The sequence below is a fragment of the Thunnus albacares genome, chromosome 7 (assembly GCF_914725855.1).
Source record: "Thunnus albacares chromosome 7, fThuAlb1.1, whole genome shotgun sequence".
Classification (NCBI taxonomy): domain Eukaryota; kingdom Metazoa; phylum Chordata; class Actinopteri; order Scombriformes; family Scombridae; genus Thunnus; species Thunnus albacares.
In genome coordinates this window covers 22,580,449-22,607,151 of record NC_058112.1, presented here as the reverse complement: position 1 = coordinate 22,607,151, position 26,703 = coordinate 22,580,449, and the positions used below count along the sequence as shown (strand labels likewise).

Below are 26,703 nucleotides of genomic sequence, written 5' to 3'. Positions count from 1 at the left end.
CTGATGTACATGCTTCACATTTTATTTCAGCTCCTGTAAAACTTGGAAGGCGCTGCGTTCAAGCATTCAATGCTTTGTTTATTGAAAATGACAAGACATTCTTCACAATACAAAATTATACAGAATACATACTGTATACCAAGTCCAGTATAAAAAAAAAAGAACATTACAAGTGTTACAAAGGTTTTTCATTGATTTGATAATCTCGTCTTCATTAAAAGATTTGGGGAAAAAAAAAGAAAAAATAGGACAATAAGGCACAGCCGGTACTATCTGAGAAGCATAGTGCATACAATACATACAATACCCCACAAGTGAAACAACCAGCTTCACATTGTGATGATCATTTAAGGAGGAAAAAAGTTGTTTGTTTTTTTTTCTGTTTTTTTTTTTTTTTTTACAAGATTAAAACCAAGCTCTGCGCAGAAGGAGCAGCTAGCTAGTCTTTAACAGCTAGCTACACGTCGCTACTGTCCATCGTGGACAGGGTCATGTGGAAATGTGCTGTACTTTATCACAAAGGTCCACACGTCTCACAGACATCGTGGCATATGGCTTTTACCAAGTGCTTTCAACCACTGGAATCTGAAGCAACTCAAGTGCAAAAAAGTGAGGTCACATACTGTCTCGACGGACTTTTCTGAAGCAATTTTTTTTTTTTTTTTATGACAAGACGGACGAGAGATTGCTGCTGATGATGTTGACGACGGTGACAAACTTTCAAACAAGAGATGGGTGAAGATGGGAGGGTTTTCACTAGACCCTGGATCAGGATTTGTGGGTGGTGGGGGACAGGAGCAGGGAGGAGGGTGTTCCTTCCAGGTTTGGCAGGGGGACAGGCATGTGTCCGTTGATTAGGCTGGGGAACTGTGGAGGAAGAGAAAGGGGCTGAGAGTTAGCGAGGAGGGGACGGAGGCTCTATGAAAGCTGCTTTCCGGTGAGGAACTACAGCATTGTCACTGCTCTGGTTTCCTGTTTTTTTATTCATTGTGCCTCTTCCTTTTCGTCTCTGTCCCCTGTACCTCCGCAACAGAAGGAGAAGTCAACACTGTTTGTGCACAAAGAATCCGGTATGGTTTGTGTGTGTGTGTATGTGTGTATGTATATGCCTGTGGAGGGGGTGTGGTGTAAATGTGTGTGTGTGTGTGTTTCACAAATGAGGAGCAGCTCTCAAACCAGTCCACCCTGTTCAGACTGGCTCCCCTGGGCTCAAACAGGAAGTATTCACAGGATTTCCTCTCCCTCTCACAAGCGCTGAAACAGGACACCTCTGCTGGACCTGCTTACTAAGTCTCGACTAGTTTCACAACCACTGCTGTCTGCTATTTTGCGAATCACAAAAACATATTGTTTTCATGTTTGATGTGTTATTTCTGTCAAGTATGTGCTTGAAAAACAACAAATCAAGTTGATAAAGATACATTCTGACACTTTAAGAACATAATAGAGGGACAATGGAGATTACATGCATATTTTTTATATTTAATATAACTTATAACAGGCATTAAAACTGGAGTCAATCCTTTTTATGCGCTGTTGTGATTGTTAAATCTCTTCAAATATGTTGATTCATCTGATTTTTTTTAGCAACCGCTAAGTAGAGCAGCGATTTTGCAGCAGCACTCATTTCACCTGCACAGCCTCACAACTTCCTCCTCTGCTCTCAAACGCCACCAGTATTCCTCTGAGCACACCTTCTATTATCATCAGCTATTTTAATCCCTCTTTCTTCCTCTTTGCATCTACACCTGTGTGTATGCGTGTATGCGTGTGTGCGTGTGTGTGTTTTCTTACCTGGAACAAGGAGCTGTGGCCCTGCAGCCGGGCGGGGCTGAGCGGAGCGACGGGGCTTAGGCTGCTCCAGAAGTGGATGCCTGACAACAGCGGACTGTGAGCCAGCAGCAAACCAGAAGGAGTCTGCGAGGGGGAGACCGGGGGAGAGAAATGGAGTGAAGGAGGAGGCGTTGTGTAAATACGAGAAACCAGCGAGGACAACAAGAGAAATGCAGAGACCCACTGGCTGCGGAGTGTTGCTGTAAGGGATTCGGTAATGCGAAACATGCTGAAATGGTAAATGGACGTGTATTGGCGTTTGGAAAAACAAACTGAACGGAGCAGGAAGGAAGTCTGTGGTTTCTCCCCGAGAATACAGGGGTGACGTGGGGAGGAGAGAGAGGGAGGGAGGTGGATGGTGGGGGTTGTTGTTGATTGGGGGGGGGGGGGGATGAGGGGGGGGAAGGTCCTTAAGCACTTGGAACGCCAACTCGAGAGAAAACATATGAAATCAATTTCTCCCTCTCTCTCCTGGTCTTCTCTCTCACCCTCCCCCCACTTTCCCCTGTGTCACCTCAGAGAAGTGAGCCAGTGTTGCGGAGGGACCCAGCCCTGCTCCCATTATTAATGGAATTATTGGAGCATATGGCATCACTTAGGGCCTCTTCCCCCTCTCTCATAGGTTGAACTTGCAGAAGATTTCTGTTAATCTCTTGTTTTCCTCTGATCTCACTTTTTTTTTTTTCTTTTTTTTTTTTTTGCACCCTTATAAACAGACAGTGTGAGTGCAGAATTAATGCCTTTCTCAATGTGTTGGACAAACTTCTGATGTGGCAGAGTAATTTCTCTTTGTAAAAATTCCTGTGTAAACACATTAACTGAAATAGATTATTAAATACCAGCTGAGGCTTGAGGCACAGCCTTTGGGGTTATGGCAAAGATCAAAACAAACCAAAATGTCACAGCGGGGTGGATTTGGCTCTAAATTTGTGGCAGAAAGTACTCTAGAAATTATACTGCTAGAGTCATTCAGGGCATTTAAGACTACACAAAAAATGGTTGTAAAAAAGCGAGGCATTATAACTCCTTGTGTTTACCAAATTTACATTTCACCTTAACTTTTATGCCTCAGACTTTATTTAAGTATAGACATATTTCTACAAGGCCTGTTATTTGCAGCACATAAACATTTCTAGGAGTAATTTCTGCCTTTAACCCGCAGAACTGTTTATCAAACACAGACAATGACTCACTAAATTAGTTTCAAAAACAAGCAAATTTAGGCTGTTTAAAATGCCTTAATGACTTTCAAGTGCCTGAGCAAATTTTTAACCTAAAATCATACATGTTTACCTTTTTTTCATACCTTTTCCACTCTCTATTTCTTGAGGGAATTTCAGCTCCAGTAACTACTTAAATAAATATAGTGGTAGTCTTTCCACCAACACATGCCAGGCTGTGTCAGATGTCTCTTGCTGCTCTCTGAACGCTTCAGGGACACTGACATCATACTCTGGATAGATCCCATCATCTCCCCATGGCCAGCCAGGCCACCGCACGGAGGGGACAGATTTATTCTCTCTCTGAGAATTGATTATTATCGGGCTCAATATGCTTCAGCTGTGTCTGGCACACAGTGACACGGTCTCTACAACTACTTCAATTATCGAGAGCAGAAATAAGAGAACATGTAAAAATGTGTCAAAGGGTAACAGTCGGGTGTGTGAACATGTCTCGACTGGATCGAGATGAAGCAGATTTTGGAGCAGTCTCAGGTGTGTGCAGGGCCTACCATTGCTAACTGTCGTTTTCAAAAGATGTAGCTGATTGGGCAAAAGGGTGGGAACGCCTCGAATGATTACCACTCCCCAAATGCTCCCCAGAGGCTCATAAAAATCACAATTTAGAGTCTCTAAACCGCCTGACTCATGTCTGTAAAGAGGGAGCAAATCTAAAGCAAGCAGGATATTCAACCTTTCATGCAGAAAGTGTCAAAACTGAACTGACTGTGCAGCGTCCACTGTGCTGTCCCGAGGGAATTCTAGTTGCGTATTATTCAGGTAAAACATCTAACCTGTGCAGTGAAGAAGGCAGGAGTGAGGGAGCCAGATGGCAGTGCCGGGCTGTTAAGGGCGATGGAGCCGATGTCACTCCCCGCAAGTAGCAGGGACGGGGCGGAGATCTCCAGAGCTTTGGGCTTTTTGCTTTTTGGTGGGAGTCCATCTCCTTGGTTACTACTACTAGAAGTAGAGCTACTTCTACCGCTGCTGCTGCTGCTGCTGCTGCTGCTCCTCTTTTCAGGAGGCTGCAGGGCTCGCTCCCTGTGCCCAGAGGAGAGGTTGAGGGGCTGAGCGCTCTGGTCAGAGTCCTCCTCCTCCTCTTTGGCTGCAGGGCTCCAGCTATGGCCAGGTTGGGTGAGGGGGGAGGACGGGGAGTGGGAATGAGAGGGGAGTTTGGATGGCCTGGGGGAGACGTAGGATTCGGGTTTGACAGATGGAGGGGAGCTCCTCTCGTGAGCGTTGGTGCCAAAGCGGATGACTGAGCGTGGCTCCTCCTGGCGCTCCCGCAGGGCGCGGAGCAGCTCGGGCTGGTTCTGAAGGGAGCTGATGCTGAAGGAGGAATAGAGACCTGAGCGAAGGTAGTCGTTCCGACACTGCTGAGCCCCCAGGGCTGCCAGGGTCCTCCTCTGGGCCTCCTCCTCCCCTTCCTCTTCCTCCTCCTCCTCTACTTCCAGCTCGGGGGCCTCTCCTTCCTGGAGGGGAAACCTTCCAGAAGCCAGGCCCATCTCCACCGCCTGGGGGTCCATCTTCAGGATCTCAGGGAAGGACACAAACTTATAGACAAACTTCTGGCCAATCACCTTCTTGATGATGTTCTATAAAACAAACAAAACAAAGTAAATTAAGTTATGTACAACAGGCTGATCAATCTAAATATAACACATACAGTATAACAGAGATGTTGGGCAGCATGTCAGTCTGCCCAGCCGAGGAAAGTTGCCACACTGAAACAGCTTTGAGTGCTACATCATAGCCACAGCTCTACTGTGTGAGAAAGAGGAAGTGGAAGTGTCTCTGACGGGAGATTGCTGGTTTAAAGAGCAGAACAACAAAGATTTAGTTATGGCGTTTGACTACTTTCACATCATTCATGTCCTATCAGTTATAATAGCTGCACTAGCAGGATTACTTAAGACGGAAGCAGCTCTTTGCACATACAACCACAGTCACTTTTCATTTCACCTTGTCGTAGTAGTAGCGCAGGGCTCTGCTTAGCTTGTCGTAGTTCATGTTGGTCTTGTTCTTGCGTAGCCCCCACAGCTTGGCTACTTCCTCTGACTTCAGAAGCTTGAACTCGCCATCCGTGGACGTCCAACATATCAGGTGCTTGTGACTCTGGTCCAGCAGCAACTGAAGCAGGAACTGCCACAGAGTGATGGCGCTGTCCATACCTAGAACGAGACATACAGATGACAAGGTCAGCGAGAGATTTTGTGAAACCAGCGGTACAGTTTGACTAACGGAGTGGAGCGTGAAACATCAAAGCCCTCGCTGGTTATCTTTTAAAATCTTCATGATGGTGTCTGAGGTCTTTCACCTGTGGCCTTTTTCTCTTCGGTGATCGTGACTTTCTATGTTTTATACCTGTGTAAACTAGTAGTCAATAAAACATACCTTCCTTCTTCCTTATTTCTGTCTTGCCAGTGTGCTTTTACTCCATACAGACTAAATTTGGTTACTGGCTGAGAAGGGAACAGCCTGTCTGAGCTGTAACATGTGGTGTAAGGAAGAGTAGACCGGTGATGAATAGAACAGTGTGTGTTAAAAGAGTGTAGTGTAATGTAGCAGCAGCAGGAGAAGAGAGAAAAAAATATAAGGAGGAACAACAGCTCAAGCCAGAAATATGCTGCGGTTCAACCTGGCCCTCTCTCCACAGGAAGTATGACGGGCCCAGGGTGGGTTATTCCTTTAATAGAGGAATGTGCAGCCTCGAAGCTCCTGTCTGCCAGCTCAAAGCTCACACGTTAACGGGGGGGGGGGGGGGGACTGTTTCTGTCACCACAGACAAGCAACATCAGAGTAGTGCTGAAACAATTAGGCAATACCACAAATTAGTCAACTGCCTGATGGCAAATACTATGATAAGTGATGTATCATTTATTAAGCGGGCAAAAAAACCCCACTGGTTTCATCATCTGAAACGAGGAAATGAGGATTTGCTGTTTCTCATCAGTGTGATTTCAACATCTTTTGATTGGAAAATGACAATTTGAAGATGTCATCTTAGGCTCTGAGGAGCTCTGATTGCCATTTTTCACTATTTTCTGACATGTTAGAGACTAAACAATTAATTGAAAAGCAATTTACAGATTAATCGATGATGAAAATAATCAGTAGTTGCAATCCTACACTAGTGAGACACATATTGATAAGGCTTGTACTTCAATATTTTAATGGTACTGACTGTAATATGTCAGCGCATGATGTACCAAAACTGACAGTTTTTGTATATTTCTTCTTTCATCAGGTACCATTTTACTGTTTTAAATGGTTTTGGACTTCATGTTATTTAGATTTCTTGTCTGTCTGCTTGTGTGAAAAGTTTGGGTTGTTTTGTTAAATAAAAAAAAGGATTTATTTGACAAAAAGCAAGCTAGTGAAGAACGTATTTGAGAAATCGCTGCCAAAACTCAATTACTGACACCAGTATTGAAACTTTTCGAAAAACACAGAGTCCAAACACTGATAGACTGGACTGTATTGGCATCTTGTATTCTTCTCCGTCTTATCTGTGGATGTGCGGAGTAACTGGTGACTGATGCTGAAAAACAATGATAACAGAGCGGCCTATCAACCTCTCCGTGCCTCTGTCCGGAGAGGAGAGACAGAGAGAGAGAGGGAGAGGGAGAGGGAGGGTTGGACTCGTTTCCGACACAAGCTATCCCCTGAGTTTTCTATCTGCCATGTGAAACTACAAACCTGTCAAAGTCAGGACTTCCTCCTATTCTACTTCCAAGGACAAATGGTGAGGAGAGGGGATCCCACAGCAGGGGAGCATTTCCCCAGTCCTGCCACACTTCCCACAAAAAAATCCCAGAGGGAGAGGGTCAAAAGATCAAATCATTGTCGCCCCCCCCTCCTCCCCACCACCCAGCTCCACCCCTTCAACTCAGACTTCAGTTCGGCTTTAAAACACTTTGAAGCAAATATTGAAGTCTGCCAATACATGATCCCTGAGCTGACAGGTCAACAATTAGGTCAGTCAGACTTATAAACATTCAACTTTTGCAGGACGCTGAAACAGCACGGTGTATCTGTATGTCAGGAACACCTCCTGCATGTATCGGCAGGGGTTTTGAAATGTCACAAAGTACAACAAAGTGGTAATAACCTCACTAATGATACACTATATGAGTACTGGATTGACAGGTTTACCACACATAGGTAAAATCCCATACCGAAGCCCTACAATGAGGCGACAACACACACACACACACACAGTCCTCTTTCTAGGAATATCTCAGGAGCATTGTGGTGGTTTGGGTCGGGGGATGAGGAGCCCTGCTGCGGATGCTCGGGCTGAGATGTCTCGCTGCGCGCACAAAGCCATCCAGTGTGTTGGCTGAACGGAAACTCCTAATGAGATTAGATGGTGTGTGTGCAGACATTACTTAGCCATGACTAAATCTGCTCTCTTCCTGTTCGCAGACGGTGGAAAATTCAACAGGGGCCCATAGGAAAAGCATCTCTACACTCGGTTGCTGTTTTTGCATTGCTATGCTTTTGTTTGCCTCTCTTTTTTGGGGGGAGGTGAGGGTGAGGGAAAGAGAGAGAGAGGGGGGGGGGGGGGGGGAGGCTACAGTCTTATCCGCAGTTAAAAGTTGCAGCGACTTTTACGCACAGAGGTCTGAGCCACTGACTCATTTTCAAGATGTTGCTCGGACCGGAAGATGGTGTCCGAATCTAAATCTGTACTATTCTTGCATTAAACTTGAAAATACGCTCGATCCGAATAGTTTTACACAAGTAGAAAACTTCACAACCAAGACAATTCATATAAACCGTGAATGCCCCCGCTAATACAACTAATCGTGCGCTATTTCACTTTCTACAAGCCAGCAATTAACCAACAAAGCGCAGCTCATAGAAAGATGTCAGTTTCTTTTAGCTTACCTGCGATCTCTTACTTGCTCTTTTTTTTTCCCTCCGCGAAACTTTACGTTGAGGCTTGTGTGATTCCTTGTTTTTCCATGCTTACTTCTGGTCTACACAGTTGTGCTGGACTGAAATAGGATCCTGGGCTTTTTCTTTTTCTGAGCAGGAAGTTGGAGCAGGCAGACACAGAGCCGGCTGACTTCCTCTCCCCTACGATTCCCCAGGCAGTTTGCCGTCTGTGTAAACACACTTTTCCTCCCCTCCTCTTCTTCTCCGCCTGCCCGCTGACGGCCAGCAGTAGGCCTACTCTACTCTGAGTCGGCACACATGTTGATACAGAAACTCCTACAGCCCGTAAACTGACATCATCAGTCCGCAGCAGGCCACTGTGGTGCTTTCAGGTACGCCTCGTTAATTCAAACACCTCCATTCCCGGGCCCAAAAAAAGTCATGCGGTTTTAGGTCTCATCTATTTTTAAAGCCCCCCTACAGTCAAAAATGTGTTTTTTCTTCTTGTTCCTATAGTTGGATGTTTGAGCTTTACTGTGCAGAATGATGTATGTGCAGAAGGCTGTTTTCACAACCATCTGTTGAAAGTGGAAAGTTTCTCTGTGCTCATTAAAAATCTGATTTTAAAGGTGCAGTGTGTAGAATTTATTGTTATCTAGTGGAACAGATTTGGCAGAAGCATGTTTTAATTAGTGTATAATACCATGAAAATAAGAATTGTTGTGTTCTTGTTGCCTTGGAATGAACCCCTAATATCCACATAGGGAGTAGGTCCCCTTCTACGGAGGCCACCCTGTTGCACCGCCATGTTTCTACAGTAGCCTAGAGTGGACAAACCAAACACTGGCTCTATAGAGGGCCTTTTGTGTTTTTTGCAAGTTTCGCGGGCACCATAGGTTCTCCTACACGCGTGGAAGGGGAGGGTGAGGGGAGGAGTATTCAGTTGGTTGTAATCTGCAACCTCACCACTAGATGCCACTAAACCCTACACACTGGTCCTTTAAGAGGGGGGCCTACAAGCAGGATTTGTGACATCATTACTAGTTTGGATGCCAATTCTGGTCCAATATTCAACTAACACAAGTGTGATTTGGAAACTTGAAGCCTCCGGTGCACGAACACTGAGAATGGACTTTAAAGTGAAGTTGGAGACATCTTGTGTCCGGCAGTTCAACTTGTGAAATGAAAAAATAATTGCATATTCATAGATTCTGGTATTTTTAATGAGGGAGAAGGAGTCAATGCCATTCTAAGGATTTTAATGCAGTAATGCTTTTTTTTTTTCCTGGAAAAACCTTGTCAGACACACATTAGACACACATTCCATGCAGAGTATTTTTGTATGTCTTATTACATGTGTGGAGGGGATGTTTCATAATTGGGGTATTTTGTGTGACTAGAGTGAAGTGAAGTGGATTAAATGCACATCAGGGCACGGGACACTTCATGCATTACTTTGACACTAAAACACCCAACCAATTCTGTACTTCTTGACAAAGAAATGCAGCTTTCGTAATCAGACTTTATTGATCCACAGAGGGTAGGGAGGGAGGGAAGTACAAGTGACACACTAAGAGGAATGAAAACAGATCAGATAAGGAACTTGGATCAATGTAATCTGCATTACATTTAGAGTTACATTTTTTTTGTCATGATATTTAAAATATTTTGTCAATATGAACAAAGACTGATTAGCCCATTTGAGCATAATATCAAACAATGATAGAACACGTCACTTTTATGTCAAATTGTTGCAAGTCTCCTTAATAGCTTATTTATTATTACTGTGTAGGACAGAAGCACTATGATTGCAATTTGGTGTAACATCTTAAACATGTAGCTTTGAGATGGTTGCATTTTTTAAAAGTTTTTTCGGCATTTTTGCCTATTTTGATCATTGACAATAGAAACAGAGGAAACATAGTAGAAGAGCACCAGAGATGACATTAATTAGTTGACATCTGTGTCTTGTTGTCCAAAGGGGACACCAAGAGATGGTTATAATTAGGTTTGAAGATTTAGACAAACTATTGGTAGCATTGTATCCGACATGTCTACTGTTTTATTCTGAATATCAGCTTTTTCCATCAAACAAAAGATTTAGAGACTAGATTGCGGAACTTATTTGTTCCTCAGTCAGTCAGTATGTTAAATAGGAGTACAGGCTCTCAGTAGGCCAGAGGTAATGTTACATCGAGGATCTAATGTAATAAACCCACAAAGTGTATTTTATAACCTGTCTACTTGTGTAGGTAAAGCACTTGGCTGAGTGTGGAAGCAAGTGATGAAAGTCATTTTTTAAATTTTATATTTTAGCACTTTTTTGGAAGAATGAGATTTAAACAAATCCAGTGAATCATGGGTCGAATGTGATGCTTTGATGATGCACTTAATCTTTGCTCAAAGAACTGGATTAAAATAGACTCTTTATATTAAATTGTTGCAACTCTACTATCTAACATTTTGCTGAATCAACAACCCCCCTTTTTTAATATTAGGTTGCATTATTAATATGCACTTGAAATGTCTGACAGCAAGTGAAAGCATCACTATTAAATGATAAACGCTCTCTCTCCACTCTTTACTAAACATATTGAGGTCAAACTTTTATTAAGTTATCTTGTAACTATAATTAATCATTACTATGGTAACAAGCAAATAAATGATTGATTCTGTTGTTGGTAAAACAGTAATTGGTTTGATTACACTCTCAGTGAATATAGGTTACTTGTCTGCAAGGGTGAAAAAAAAAAGTCAACGAGTCAAAGAGTAAAACAGATTTCACTCATCACGTTTGGATTATGTCCAAACATCCGTGTGACAGACCAGTGGAGGTCAGTGGTCCAAGGTGTGACACCGGTGAGGCGTGGCCCCCGAGCGCTGCGCCTGATTGGTGGCGGAACTTTCGGCGGCTGAAGGTGGTACCTTGGAGAGCGGAGAGCAGCAGAGCAGAGCGGCAACAGAGTCCGGTTGAAGCGCAATGCCTCGTTTTACTGTCCACATCCGAGATGAGTGGTTGGCAGTGCCCTGCCGAGATACCACCAGGAATATCGGGTGGCTCGGAGAAGAGGCGCTCAAACGTTACGTGAAGAACAAACCAGACAACGGCGGCATCACGGCTGTGAAGGACACTCGTTTTATTGTGCGCAGGTGCCAGGGTTTGGGTCTGCTGGACGCGGATGACACCATCGATGATGTACTGGAGGATAATGACTTTGTCGAGCTTGGTATGACTGTATGCATGCAAACATATGACATATATTTGTGCATCACATTTGGGAGACAGTGGAGATATTGTACCATTGGCTGTGCGTAATGTGTGCGTATTTCTGCATGGGGAGTCATGTTCTGACGACAAGAGACATCAAATATATTTACATTATCTACAAATGAGAGGAAATGTGTTCAATGTGTATTGTTATCTTCTATTTACAGCAATTGAAGGAGATACTATGTCTCCTGACTTCATACCGTGTGAGCCTGGAGTTTCTCATCTGTATCCTTAAACGTGTTATTTGTGCCAAACAGACAGTGGCTACTTTTGATCTAATTAAGTCAGATTTTCAATTTCTTCAGACCACTACAAGCCACAACAATGACTTCTCAAAGGTTAAATAAGAATTTGTGTTTATAAAAACCTAATGGGTTAAATTGTTGGGTTTTATAATCTCAGTAAAAATGGCAACACTGAATTTTTACTAAATGTTATCCTTAATTATGTAAAATAGGACAGCAGCATACAGAGAACCTGGAGAAGTAAGTCTATATTTCAACCATTATCTGTTTAAATTTGAAGATTACATGCATATCACATATATATTGACTGTTTTTTTTTGTAACATGCGTCTCCCTGTGCAGTATATTGCCCTGGATGGCAACAGCCTGACATCGACAGATCTGGTCAACTTAGGCAGAGGACTCTACAAGATAAAGGTAATGATCAACACACTGAATTTGTTGTCATGGCTCTTCTGTGGTAATCTTTGACGTAATCATTCCCTTTACAATTATTTTCAGCTGACTCCGGAGGCAGAAAGGAAAGTTGTGCAATCCAGAGAGCTTTTGGACACCATTGTCAAAGAAAACAAAGGTTAAGATACATTTAAGAATAAAGAATGTGATTAATCTTATCGTTAACCAGCTACCAGTAATTACAGTACTTCTGAAATTAAAATTAATTGTACCGTGTGTTCAGTTCTCTTTCTTTCTCTCTTCCTTCCTCTAGTTGTCTATGGAATCACAACAGGTTTTGGCAAATTTGCCCGAACTGTCATTCCTGTCAGCAAACTCAAGTAAAGACAATATTTCCATTTCCTTTGTTAACTGTAGATCTCCTGTTGGAGAGTGAACGCTTTTTAATGTGCTGATAGTCACTTTTGGGCACTTTTTGTTCCACAGGGAGCTGCAGGAGAACTTGGTGCGGTCACACTCAGCAGGTAATAAAAGATACCTTTTCGGTCTAGATTTCAAAGGATCACATACATTTGGTGTTACTGACAAGGTGTTTAAGGTTTCTCTGTGTTTATGCCTGCATCACTGATGTTACGTTGTGGTGTGCAGGTGTGGGAAACCCGCTAAGCCCGGAGAGGACCCGCATGCTGCTCGCTCTGAGGATCAATGTTCTGGCCAAAGGACATAGTGGGATTTCTCTGGAGACCCTTCATTCCATGATCCAGGCCTTCAACGGTAAGCCACGGCTGGAACCATCAGCCTCACTTTACCTTGGCTGACCTGGACTATCAGCTTCAGTTGAGTTCACTTCAGGTCAGTATTGGGGAAGCTAACTATCATATGACTAATCTTAATCTCCAATTTACTTTGCCCCTGCAGCTTCCTGCCTCTCCTTTGTCCCAGAGAAGGGAACGGTGGGTGCTAGCGGGGATCTGGCACCCCTCTCTCACCTGGCCCTGGGGCTGATGGGAGAGGGTAAAATGTGGTCTCCCAAGAGCGGATGGGCCGATGCCAAATATGTAAGAACCTATAGACAGAATTGTCATAACTTCTCCCTGGTGGTACAACAATAACAACTTGCTTAATGCTACAGGAATTGTGTTTTTTGCTTGTGGTGAAAGGTTGCAGGGCTCAATAGGAAAACATGTTTGCTTTTTGATGACCCTTTGCCCTTTTACATGTTTTCTCTCCTTTCATCTCTGGCAAGGTCCTGGAGGCCCATGGACTGAAGCCAGTATCACTAAAGCCTAAAGAGGTAATGTTAAAAACACACCACGCTCTTTTATATTTGATTTGCTTGCACTAGAGAAATTGTCCCAGGGTTAAATGGGAATAAGTTGCATCATCTTTCTCAAGTACGGGACAAGCATAGTGGTAGCATTTATACTATAAATCATCAAATTAATCACATTTGCAGCTGTTACATGCACTTATTAACTCACTCAGCATTCTCCAAGTGGCTTCTGAAACCAGGAAATACAAGCCAAATTACTATGTTTTTCCCTCTCAGGGCCTTGCTTTGATCAATGGGACCCAGATGATCACTTCTTTGGGGGCGGAGGCCGTGGAGCGAGCCCAGTCGATCGCCCAACAGGCTGACATCATTGCTGCTCTCACCCTGGAGGTGCTGAAGGGAACCACCAAAGCTTTTGACAGCGGTGAGCAGCAGCCACAGTGGTGGTGAATGAAAATCCCAAAAGTAGATGAGATAATTTACCTTCAACTCCCAAGATTCTCCAAGATTATCTGTTTCATCTCTCCTCTTTTTGTGGTCTCCTTCTGTGTAGACATTCATGCACTGAGGGCCCACCCGGGACAGGTAGAGGTGGCCCTACGCTTCCGCTCGCTGCTGGACTCTGATCACCATCCATCTGAGATTGCAGGTCTGAGGGTACACCCATATTCTGAAAGAGAAAAGTTACAGAGCATTACATAATAATAGTGTAATCATTGTTATACACATCACATCTAGTGTTCAGCATTATTGTGTTCAAACCAATCACACTGTGTGGAGTTTGTATGCAAAAATGTGTATTAGGAATACTTCTACCATCTTGTAGGCACTGCCTTCATAGCTGGAGCACTTCACAGCTCATAAATAGTTAGGATGGGTCAAATGCAGAGGGTGTATTTCCCTGCAGGGATTAATAAAAGTGTAGCTTTTGCTAATATAGTGTGTTTTTCCAGAGAGCCACCGCTTCTGTGACAGAGTCCAGGATGCCTACACCATGCGTTGCTGTCCTCAGGTAACCTCAAGTGAAGCCAAGTTTATTTATATATCCCAAAATCACAAGTCTGCCCCTCAAGGCTTTACAATCTGTGCACCCTCTAACTGCAGACTCTCAATTTGGAAAAGGAAAAACCCTGTGGTTGATTCTCGTGTGGATCCCATATGAGCTGGAGCTGGAGACTATGTTTAAGTATTGTTCAGCTGTGTCTGAGTGCTTTTTTATTCTCTCTCTGTACGCAGGTTCATGGAGTCACCAATGACACAATAAAATTTGTCCAAAGCATCATCAATACAGAAATCAACAGTGCCACTGACAACCCTGTATCCTTCGCTAACTAGTAGACTAGAGGATTAGTCTGTCGTGTAAATCTGCCACTTTTCAACCACAAGTTCTACGTTCTGCCACAAACTGTATGTTGTTTTTTGTTGGAGCTTTGAGTGAAACATTTTTCTTAACGGCCGTAAAAGATGGTGTTTGCGGAGAGAGGTGAGACTATTTCAGGTGGGAACTTCCATGGAGAATACCCAGCTAAGGTATGTACAACTCTTCAGTCTGAGATATTTGTGACTCATAAAACATCTTTAGATGATAGACAGTAGATTTCATTCCCCTCTCTTTTATTATTATGTTCTTTCTCATAGGCTCTGGACTTTTTAGCCATTGCAGTCCATGAGCTGGCCTCTATCAGTGAGAGGAGGATCGAGCGGTTGTGTAACCCGTCTCTGAGTGAGCTGCCAGCCTTCCTTGTCAATGAGGGAGGACTCAACTCAGGCTTCATGATTGCTCACTGTACCGCTGCTGCCTTGGGTTGGTGTGAATTCTTTTTTTAAAATTCTTTATTTTTCTGTAATCTGCTTTTCTAAACATGCTGATTTTTTTTACTGTGTTAAGTTTCAGAGAATAAGGTTTTATGCCATCCGTCCTCTGTGGACTCCTTGTCGACCAGTGCTGCCACTGAGGACCATGTGTCCATGGGGGGCTGGGCTGCTAGGAAGGCCCTGAGGGTTGTGGAACATGTGGAGCAAGGTAAGGCAATACATGCCATGACTGGATTACTGCTACTATTAATATGAAAGTTCCTATAACAGGACAAAGGACAAAATTACTGAATCACCACATGTAAATAACTAACTTTATAGTGATAACTTAACCACAATAACATAAGCTGCTACACAGGTAAGTTATCTAAAGTTCAATTCTTATTTACACTGACAGCGTAAAAAAAGGTTTAGATAATCACTGAATTTCAAATATACTTCAAAGCAACATGAAGCAACTGCCCCTGGTTCAAAGAAGCTGAACAATTTGTTCCTGGTGCTGCTGCTGCAACGAAGTGCAAAGGTAGCAGTGTTGAAAACCCTGCCAGCGTACACCAACCAACCATGGATAAACTGAATCAGCAAACATTTACATGGCTTCAAATCAAAGCTCACTGAGAGGAACAGGCAGACACATGAAGATAGAGGTTAACTACTAAACTACAACAACACCTCTGTGGCAAAATGTATTTACTCTGCATTGATTTTACATGGAAATATTCATAGGAAAATATAAAATATGGTCAAATAATAACTAAAGTAAGTGTTAGTTATAAAAAGAGAAATAATCTTAGTTAAGTCTATCTACATTTTTACATCCAGATGTGTTTAAGTAGCAGAACACCCCAACATGTCTGTTGCTGACTGTTGAACATGGTTACTGGAAGAGTACTGTGTGCAATGCTGGGTTAGTTGCCACCTGTGTCATATAGTGGCTATTTAACATATTTGTGACTTTTTTTAAAAAAATATACAAGGATTAAAACACATCAACAACTGTTGCAAAACAAAATCAAGAGCAGTTAAATAACCCCAGGATAAGGTTGAGCATCTTCACGATCTGTACATCTTCCTCAAAGTACTGGAGGCTTTTCTCCTTGAGGAACAAGAGTGTTGAAGCTTTTCTACATACATAGTGTAATCCATATTATTGTGTCCAATATACAGTGCTGGCTGCCGTATTGTGACCTTACTGCAAACACAGGATTGTCATGTAATATGCCAACAGTAGTGACGTCAGATGTTATGTATCAGTATAATTAGGTCAAATAATTACCACCAAAAAGAGACTTAAGTAAGATTTTTTAAGTATCTTTTTGCAAATAAACTCAAACTGTAAATTAGTGAGGCATTAGTTTGCAGTATTATGCATTTTTGTTAACTGATGTTATTTATCTTTGATCAGTTCTGGCGATAGAGCTGTTGGCAGCCTGTCAGGGTATTGAGTTCCTCCGCCCGCTCCGTACCACCACTCCACTGGAGAAGGTCTATGACCTTGTGCGCAGTGTGGTCAAGTAAGTCAAACAGATGTGGCCAAGTTACACAACTTTCAGTCCAATGAAATGATGTGCTGAATAGTTAATATTTATCCATTGGTCCACTTCTGACTCTCTCATTCCCTCTCCTGTTCTGCCTTTTGCAGACCGTGGATTAAAGACAGGTTCATGTCCCCAGACATTGAGGCTGTGCATCGTCTACTGATTGACCAGAAGGCAAGTGCCGACTCTTCTGAAAGAAGCAATTTTAATTCTAATAATTCTTACTGCAAAATGTGTCCAATATATATATGTAAGCTCCAAACTGAAGATAGATGGTGATTTTTGAATGACGTGTGTATATTTTCAGGTGTGGAACGTGGCCAAACCTTATATTGACAAGTATCAGACAGAGTACATCCCCGAGTCACGTCCCGGCTCTCCTACTGCCTTCTCTCTGGAGCCTCCAGCATCACCGAGGAAGCGCATTCGTCATGAGTGAATCAAATGAAAATGCAACAGCTAAAATTAAAAAACAAACAAACAAACCAAGCATCATTTATTTACACTTTTGAAGATTTGGATGACTACCAACCACACATCTCTGTGTGAGTTGTATTTATCAACACTTTTGTTGTCACTTTAAAATGTACTTAATTGAGTTTTTATTGCCTCATGACTACCTCAGCCATTGTACCAACCTATCTATCAAATCTTTTTAATAATGTAGCACAAGCATTATTATCATTATATGTAGATTTCTCTGGAGTAATTTATGAAATCTTTAATGACTGTCATCTGTACAACTTAAACAACACAACAATAAAATGATTTAAAGCTGAACTCTGATTATTTTGACAGTGATGTAAGTCTGCGTTTGGTTCACTGGCTTTCTGATTTTATTTCTGTCTGTTTAGGACAGTTATATGGCTTCACATTGATACTATCTTATTTCTGGTTTATTAATTTCTTTATCATTATATATTTTTAGTATTAGAAGTGGTACTGATAGTGTAGTATTAACAGTAGTTGTTGTAGCAGTAGTGAAATGATCTTCCAGTATCACTTTTAAAACTTATATGCCATAAAATCACCACTAGAGCTGCAACTAACAATTATTTTCATTATCAATTAATCTGTTATTATTTTCTCGATTAATCGATTAGTTGTTTGGTCTATAACATGTCAGAAAATGGTGAAAAACGCCGATTGTTGTTTCCCAAATCCCAAGATGCGACCAACAGTCCACAACCCAAAGATATTCAGTTTCCTATCATAAAGGAAACAAAAATAATCACATTTAAGAAGCTGCAACCAGAGAATTTTGACATTTTTTCTTACAAAATGCCTCAAAACAATTAATCGATTATCAATATAGTTGTTGATTAATTGACTAATCGTTGCAGCTCTAATCACCACTCTCTTAAGGGTTATCATTAAAACAATATGTGGTGAAGGAACAGAACATTATTTGATATATCTTTATCTAATGTAGGTGAGCTATTTCATGCCAGCAGGTTTATTTCAATTTCAATTTTTATTTCGCACGTTATAAGAAAAAAATATATATAATTAAGAAAACAAGACAAACAAACAAAATCATCAACAAACATATCAAAATCCCAGTTGACAATTTAAATAAGGCACTCCATGTTCGAAAAGGAGCAGGAAGAAGTTCAAAACTTATCTAGTCCTACCCTCTTTTTTTTGCTTAAACAATAAACTTTTATGATTAATAAGAAAACTCAACTATCCACCACCAGTGTCCATGATAGCCCTCTATCAAATCAAACCAAAAAACAAAAAATCAAACAAAACAAGAACAAAACAGATTAATAACAAACCAAACACTCAAACAGCACAAGAACAAATCAATCAGGTTGAAAACAACAAAACGTCACCGGTCCATCCCATATCCCCTACTAAATGCTTTTTGGACATACAAGTTCCTCTCAGGTCATGTTTATTTTCTCTCATTTGAAACAACCCTTGGATACTGTTAGGTAATTGTTGATTTTTTACTCTCTATGTACATGATTTGGGCAGTTTACAGGTCAACCAGTTCTTTGAATTTTAGTGTTTTTAACCTAATAAAGAGTGGATTTGATGGTTCTCTATAAGTAGTTTTGTTTACGATTCTTATGGGTCTTTTTTGAAGGATGAAGGTTGGATTAGTGTTTGTTTTATATGTATTTCCCCACACTTCCACACAATAAGAAGTTATGTATGGGAGTATAATGGAAGAGTATAAGGTGTATAATGAATTAATATAATTTATATGTGGCTTCCAGCATAATTTATTGTCTATTATCACTCTGAGAAATTTAATTTCAGTCACTCTTTCGATTTCGACATCATATATCATGAGTTTCTTTGAGTTCTTTTACCAAAAATTATTAATTTTGTTTTACTTCAATTCAGTGTTAGTTTACTTGCATCAAACCAACTCTTTAGTGTTTTTAATTCCTTTTCCACTGTTGTTTTTCCAAATGTTGTTCCAAGTTGTCCCCATAACATAGAAAACTTGTATCATCTGCAAATAGAATAGTTTTCAGTGTTTTGGACACTTCACATATATTATTTATGTTCAAAATAAACAACATAAATAACAACGGTCCCAACACTGAGCCCTGGGGAACCACACAAGTAACCTTCACTAATTGTGATTTGAAATTTTGTATCTGAACGTATTGATTCTCTAGTTAGCTGGTTAGCCAGGAGAGTACTATCCCTCTAATACCATATCTTTGTCATTTTTTTAATAATAAGTCATGGTCTACCGTGTCAAATGCTTTTTTGAGATCTAGAAATACCTCTACTGTGTACTCTTTATTTTCTACTGCCGTTGTTGTTTCTTCTACAAATTCTATAAGTGCAAACGAAGTTGTCCTATTAGCTCTAAATCCATATTGCTGTTCTTACAGTATGTTATATTTTGTGATCATTTAGTCTTGTAGAGAATATTTTTCCAGTATTTTTGAGATCTGTGGAAGCAAGGAAACAGGTCTGTAGTTTGAGAGTACATACCTGTCTCCAGCTTTATATATTGGTATGACTTTGGCTGTTTTCATTTTTCTTGTAAATACACCAGTTTGTAGAGACTGGTTACAGATATGGGTCAGAGGTTTTTGCTATACATTCAATATTATTTTTAACCGTGGACATGTCAATTCCATTCTCGTCTGTGGACTTCTTACTCCTGAGATTTTTAACAGTGTCAATAATTTCTTTTTCATTTGTTCCCCCTATAAATATAGAAATCAAACAACTTATTTGATATGAAACACCTGATGATGTCTGTCTAAATGTACCATCTAGTTTGTAAATTATGTGTTTTCAGTTTCAGCATTAGAACTGCGTGTGAAGTGTGCCCTTTTCATAGATGTAGAGATTGAAGTCTGAAAGCCATTTCCTTGTCTTCCAGTCTATTATCTACAATACAATAACACTCGATGTAAACAGGGAGGAATGTCCTTTTAAGTCTATAGTCAGATGTGTGTGAGTCAAACCTTCTTAAAAACCTCCTATTCAAGTTAAACAGCACCTACCTGTCCAGGTTGAGAAGCCACTCTGCCACCTTGAGGTGCTGTGAATAAAATGCTGAGGAAGATAATTTGGTATGTCACAGACCTGGAAAAGCAGGTTTTTGTCAACAAATTCAAAGGTTACAAAAACAACTTATAACAGATAGTAGCACATGTGGTAGAAATCTATTGTGCACACAAATAGTTCAACCTTACAATAAAGATAGTGTCATTCTGTGCTCACCCCAACTGAAATTGTTAGGAACACCAAACAGGTCAGTTTGTGCTGTTGCCATTTCAGGCCTTTCCCAAACACAACCTCCTTAACAACTGCTAAATTCATTTTTCTGCAGCATCTTGTGACCTTAACAAACACTTATGATTGAATCAAAGGCAAAAGTATGCTCCTATACAAACCACAAACACACACACAAAAACAGGCTAAAGTTCACTACTGCCTGATTAAACAGAGAGGAATATCTGTTACAGGTAACAGCAGTGCTACAATACTGTACTGTTACACGAAACCTTTACATTTTTGAGATCTAAATGCTAATTATAACTGCGATTATTTAATATCCATTCAGTATTTCAATGTAAGGTTGTAGGTGTTCGGTGGCAGAATTCACAAACATTGTAATGATGAAAACTTATTTTTAGCTAATAAGTGCAACAAATTATAATCATTACAATTTAAAACACAGTTAGCCTATGACGAGTCTCATAAAGGTTTGATTATTTATAATCAGTGTTGGGTAACATTACTTGTAACTTGTTACATTACAACATTACTGCCATTAAAAAGTAACTTGTTACGTTACAGTGTTACCTACTGAGAAAAGTAACTCGTTAGAGTACTTTTGCGTTACCAAAAATGAAAACTCCATTGTGATTCCTTGCATAATAATGCAAATACTTCCACGACGTGAACTCTACCATCTCGCTAGCTGAGCTATACACACGCACGGACACAACTGCAGGATTGGATACCGTCCACTAGTACACAGCTACGCACCAAGAAGTAGGAGTAATAGGTGCATAAACAGACAATTAACAATGTGAATGTGTTTGGGATCTTCTTTTCTGTTTTTTGTGGCAACAAAAGAAACAGGAAAATACGGTGATATTGTAGCATGTTGGGGGTAGATGGGCGGCACTTCCCAGCATGCTCTGAGGCTTATGGACATAAGTTTAAAGGACCAGTGTGTAGGATTTAATGTCATCTAGCGGTGATCAGATCGCAAAAAACTGAATACCTCTACCCTCACCCTCCCCTTCCAAGTGTGTAGGAGAACCTAAAGTGGCCACAAAACTTGCGCAAAACACAAAAGGCCCTCCCAAGAGCCGATGTTTGGTTTGTCCGTTCTGGGCTACTGTAGAAACATCGCAGTGCAACATGTCGGCCTCCGTGGAAGAGGACCCGCTCCCTATGAAGATTTAAAAGGCTCATTCTAAGGTAACAAATATAGAATCACTCTTATTTTCTGGTGATTATACACTAATTTAAACATACTTATGAATATTATATTCCATTTCTGCCGAGTCTGTTCCGCTAGATGCCACTAAATTCTACACACTGCACCCTTAAGACCAGCTCTGCAGCATCACAGTCTCCTTGTGTCTACTTAGGCTTTAGTTATGAGTTTGCTGCTCATGCATAGATCTACTGGTCTAAAAAGAGAAATGAGTGAATTATCACTTACGACTTGCTGCAAAGAGCACATTGGTGTAGGCTGGAGAGGCACTGCAGGTTGAGTCTGGAGAGGAGGCACTGCATGTGTAGGCTGGAGTGGAGGCACTGGGGTCTTGGGAGAAGAAGACCTCTATGGTGTCATCAGAAACCACTAGATCTGCAAGTGTGGCTTCTCCTCCCACATATTCCTTGAATCCCTCATCTTCCTCCATAGGCTCTTCCACATCTATCTGCTTCAGCAACTGGGAGCAGAAGTAGGTGATGTGTCACCTGCAAGGGGCACTTGCGGAGCGACAGAGGGCACTTGAAAAATGCAGCACACACATATATACACACATATACACACACATAGAATTATGGACTTTAGACTGAATTGAAGAATTGCAACACATCATTGGTGGATGAATGTGTGCTCTAGCCAGCAGTACCTGGTCAAGCAGGAAGAGGAGGAGGAACCTGTGGAGTCACAGGAAATACAATAATCAATATTTGCAGGGTGCATTTACATTTAACTGAAGTTATGTGTAGAGTGTGAATCCATTAATACATTTTAACAATCCTTTTGTCTTACACGGATGTAAAGCATAATTAGCCAGTGATTTTATAAATAGATTACCACTACCTTCTGTGCCTGGTTAGTTTCCAGTTGGTGCCTGTTCTATACATATTTTAAAACAATAAATATGTTGTGTTTGGGTGTCTTGGTTAGTTTAAGCTTCAATTATCTGACACTGACACAAACGATCCAGGTTGGAGTTAAACCACTGCATTCTGCACCAGATGAAAACACTTCAGTCCTCCCAGAATAATCAAACTCTATAGCTGATACAAGTCTAAAGTCTTACTGGTGCAGATGACTGTACTCTACTGTTTCCTGCAAAGTAATTTTGACTTTTTTATTTATTCAGTGCAACTAACTGTTAGTGCTGTTTAAGGATCTCTCTATTTTTAGGCATTGTCAAATGTTTTCTGCAATAATTCATAAAACTACAAGGGGCCTTAAGTAATTAGTTATAACAATTATAATAACAAGATAAGCTAATTGGGACATATTTACATATTTTTAGAATGATCTGGACACCTGGAGAAACTAGTAAAAAGAGCGATCAAAATGAACACAGGCCGTTTCATAAGTATCAAATTGAAATCAATTCAGAAAAGAACATAAAGATTTCAACGAAAAATGGCGGCGGCAGCGTTTCCAAAACAGGACGAAGACATTTACAACGCTTTGCGTTATTGGGCGTTCCAAAACGGAACTTGTGATTTGATTGGCTCATCAAACCTGGATCTCGCCATCTGATTGGCGTTTAGAAAGATGGACTACGCAGCGTGGTTAGTTGTCAAATTATGAACCTCGCCATTTGATTTGCTTGTAAAAGATGGACCACGCTACATGATTGGTTTTCAAACGATGGGTTTCGTGATGTGATTTGCCAAATCTGTATCGTGTTTTGAGACAAGGAAGAAAAAAAAACATGTCTCCTTCGAGCCGGATTCGAACCAGCGACCTAAGGATTTCAGCGTATTGCCACTACAGTCCTCCGCTCTACCAACTGAGCTATCGAAGGGACGCTGTACACACTACTCAAAATACTGTATTCGAAGCTGAACTCTACACAAGTCACAAAATTAATATTTCTTTTTGTCTAATAATTAGCGATATGGCCCCGATAGCATTAGCACATGTAGCTAACAGCTACATGACGAAAGTGCGGCCGCGTGCTACCGAATATCAGTTGCCTAGCAAAGCGTTAGTAGCCTGACGTTACCAGTAGCTAGGTTATCAATCAGCGACATCACTTTTGCTTCAAAAACTAAAAGAAAGAAGAAAAAAAGTTTGATAATTCTGCTAATTGGCACAGAGTAGCACATAGTCAGCTAACTATGCACGACAGGGTAACTAATAAATCAGCAACATAAAACCTACCTCCCTCCTCTGTTCAAACACAAACAGGTGTGTGACGGATGTCGAGGTCCGTGTTGACTAAAATGAGCAAGATCCATGTCAGTACATCGTTGCACTAAATACACTACTCTTAAAGTTTTTGTAATAAATAAATAAATAAAATCACGCTCTGAAGTGACTTGTAGCTAAAATTAATGAAAGAAAACAGCAACAATACAGGCTACAAAGATTTCATTGTCAGTGACTGCAGGGTCTGGCCGATGTAATTTGAGAAGTTGTTAGGAAGGCAAACAATCATGGGGCATTGTTCATTAGAACTTTTTATCTTCTGTGCATGAGTCAGCAAGTATTGCACGCCCATATTCACACCTGGAAGCTAATCACAGTATATCCACAGTCTGTTGCCAAGCCGGGGATCGAACCCGCAATCCTCCGATCACATAAACGTTATGATGGTTCCAAGTTTTTACTCAAGCACAATTTAAAAGGGTAGTTTTTACTGCAATGAAACAATACTGGCTCTTCAGTAGGTCATTTCTTCCTCTGTGTATATCTGTGCATATGTGCGACTGTATAGTTATAATTGTGTGTATGCCTTTTGTAATGTGTGTTTGTTAAGAACTGAGATGTACTGCACTGAAGAGGCCGGACCTCCTCCAGCTAACACAAGTGAAGAGGAAGGTGAAAACTCCATGTCTGAGGCCAGCACAAAGTAATATATACAGAATGAGACCTTCCCAGGTCACTCAAGTGTCACTGATTATCAGTTTGCATCACTATTTTTGCCTGACAGCATCATTTGGGAGTTACTGTAACTGTAATCAACAAAAAAAATAACTGTAATCAATCAGTCCAAGATCCCTCTAAAAGCAGCGATTACAGGGGGTTGATTCTAGAGGACAAATGAGCCATTAGGCATCAGTTTCACACCTTGAACACATTTTGAATGGTTAAGCAACTGAACATTTGGGCAATTTAGATCCTCTTATCATCACTGCCATCTCTTGCAGTGTTCTAAACAACAGGAAATTGTACTGTTGTTATGTATACTGAGAGTTTATCTCTGTAGAGCTGAAAACACTTTGTAGTTGTCCCTGCATTGCTGATAGCTGCCATGGGTCTAATTTATTGCAATTCAAGAAAACTGCATTTTACTGTAGAATTATTTATTTTATACAAGCTTTGGTATTTTACATCAAAAGAATCGCACTGAAAGGTGAAATTTCCTCTCGGCCAGGATTACTTTATCTGCAGTTACAATGAGCAACAGCAAACTCCTCTGATAATAAGCAGGCGGTGACAGATCTCTGCAGGACTTCAATATTTTACAGCATGATTGGTAAGATTTAGCATTTACATTTTTGACCTGATGCGCCTATTCATAACTACATAATAAATTCATAATATATCAAATCTAGGTGGGTCTAGGAGAATGTCCTATTACAGAGATGTACATGACCAAAGAGAAAGTTGCAAATTCACAGGTAAGTTACAGATTGTCTACAAGATGATACTGTTTGAACACAAAGTCTATGGTAAATCCTTGCATATTTTCACCTTTAGTAAAACCTCAACCATTTTCATTCATAAGTAATGCCTTTTCCACAAACTAAATTACTACATTGTTTTTTTAACAAATAAAGTCATTTACAATGTACCCACTATTCTTTCAAACTTCATCTACATTTGACCACTAGGTGGCAATATTCCCTCATTTTGAGACATTTTAAAAGTCTCCTTAAGACAACACATCCATGCCAAGATTTCTTTCTGTATCCAAAATCCATTTGCTCTCACAGTTTCGTGGGTCTGGTAGTTTTTCTGCTTTGTACACATAACAAAGTGCAGCTCAAACCAGCTTAAACCAATTCATAAACATGTGACCGTGACAGAGAGAAGATGTTATTCAGATGATTTTTCAGGTGTTGTATCACATTCCTCTTCCATTTTTGTCACATTGCCATATCAGCTCACCAGTAATGTGATTTATGTGTTAGTTTTCTTGTGATTCTCTGAATCCCCTAACTTACAACAATTACACACATTGCGACATGCCAGCACCAATCACAGGATATGCCATCTGCAGAATTATCCCTTAGCCAGGCTCACTAAACCCATTGTGCTTTCACCAGGGAGGGAAAGTACAGTCTGAGAAGATGTTGGTATCATTAACAGAAGAATGAGACATAGAAAAGAAAACCCTCTCCATCTGTTTCTGCTGGAAAGATACCAGTGTCTTATGACAGCACAGCCCCAAGCTGCACAAAATTGCAATGGATGGAAAGTACTTTTACTCAAATACTGTACTCAAGAACAAAGTATTTCTACTTTGTGTTACTTAATACCTCTACTTCACTACATTTCAGGATGTTTTTTTTTTTTTATCCCACTACATTTATTTGAGAGCTTTAGTTGCTCATGACTTTGCAGATTTAGATGTTACAATTCAAAACATATGATCAGCAAATACAATATTATGCTTTGTTGACCTAAAGTAGTAAAAAGTCTGCAATATGAGCTTGTGAGTGAGTGTACTTTTCCTTAAGTACAATTTTGAATGCTTTTACTTCTAACAGAGTATTTTGACATGGTGGCATTGGTACTTTTACTGAATTAAAGAATCTGAGTCCACTACAAAGTTGCTGAAATGTTGAAATCAACGAATCTGTCAAACAGCAAAGTGATGACAATAATTACTTTCAGTCAGGTTTATTAAAGGCTGGTAATGATAAATAGGATGTGCTGCTGTCAGGCAGCTCCCTGTATATCTTCACAAGCCCAGAATGAAGATTTATTCATCTTGTCTTGACCTGTCAGACAGTAAAGCAATGTGTTACATGTGTAGTCGGGTCTACATACAGTATATTACAACAACATGGGACAGAAGTGGAGCCTAAAGCAGGGTCACGCTGGTGAGGCAGCAGACATTCCTCTCATAACACAGGCTCCAAACCCCAGCTTTTCTCCATCCTTTACTCAGACTATCATCCTGTCTGCCCCTCAACTGAGCATCGAAAGGGGAACTACTTAACCCCTACTCCCCTGCCCCTACTCACCTGCCTAGGGTAAAGGTTTGAAAACTGAATCTCCAAGACACATTACCATCAATCACATACACAATAATAGACAGCTTTTCAACACACATGTTATAGTTATCTTCAATCT

At 40.8% G+C, this 26,703-nt stretch overlaps 2 protein-coding genes and 1 non-coding gene across 4 annotated transcripts; 1 reads left to right on the top strand and 2 right to left on the bottom strand.

The window, feature by feature from the left end:
* Positions 1-57: 57 nt before the first annotated feature.
* Positions 58-13,691, bottom strand: LOC122985301 (ETS domain-containing protein Elk-3-like). 2 transcript variants are annotated; one of them, XM_044355850.1, is made up of 5 exons: positions 13,606-13,691; positions 5,016-5,224; positions 3,848-4,648; positions 1,795-1,917; positions 58-867 (listed from the first exon to the last, which is right to left on the bottom strand). In XM_044355850.1, the coding sequence occupies exons 2-5, from the start codon at positions 5,220-5,222 to the stop codon at positions 769-771; spliced, it is 1,230 nt and encodes a 409-aa protein (XP_044211785.1). In that variant the 5' UTR covers positions 5,223-5,224; positions 13,606-13,691; the 3' UTR covers positions 58-768. The 2 variants fall into 2 exon arrangements, with proteins under 2 accessions (XP_044211785.1, XP_044211786.1); XM_044355851.1 differs by lacking the exon at positions 13,606-13,691 and adding an exon at positions 7,947-8,414.
* Positions 9,149-17,255, top strand: hal (histidine ammonia-lyase). The gene is made up of 20 exons (XM_044355847.1): positions 9,149-11,164; positions 11,373-11,433; positions 11,666-11,693; positions 11,796-11,870; positions 11,955-12,027; positions 12,163-12,229; positions 12,336-12,373; positions 12,498-12,623; positions 12,768-12,907; positions 13,096-13,143; positions 13,399-13,546; positions 13,676-13,771; positions 14,076-14,134; positions 14,359-14,439; positions 14,587-14,652; positions 14,761-14,926; positions 15,011-15,145; positions 16,343-16,451; positions 16,580-16,649; positions 16,783-17,255. The coding sequence occupies exons 1-20, from the start codon at positions 10,918-10,920 to the stop codon at positions 16,912-16,914; spliced, it is 1,965 nt and encodes a 654-aa protein (XP_044211782.1). The 5' UTR covers positions 9,149-10,917; the 3' UTR covers positions 16,915-17,255.
* A 5,857-nt stretch (positions 17,256-23,112) lies between these two features.
* trnay-gua lies at positions 23,113-23,200 on the bottom strand. The gene is given in 2 exon segments: positions 23,113-23,148; positions 23,164-23,200. It is a non-coding gene; the product is annotated as a tRNA-Tyr (tRNA).
* Between the last annotated feature and the right edge of the window lie 3,503 nt (positions 23,201-26,703).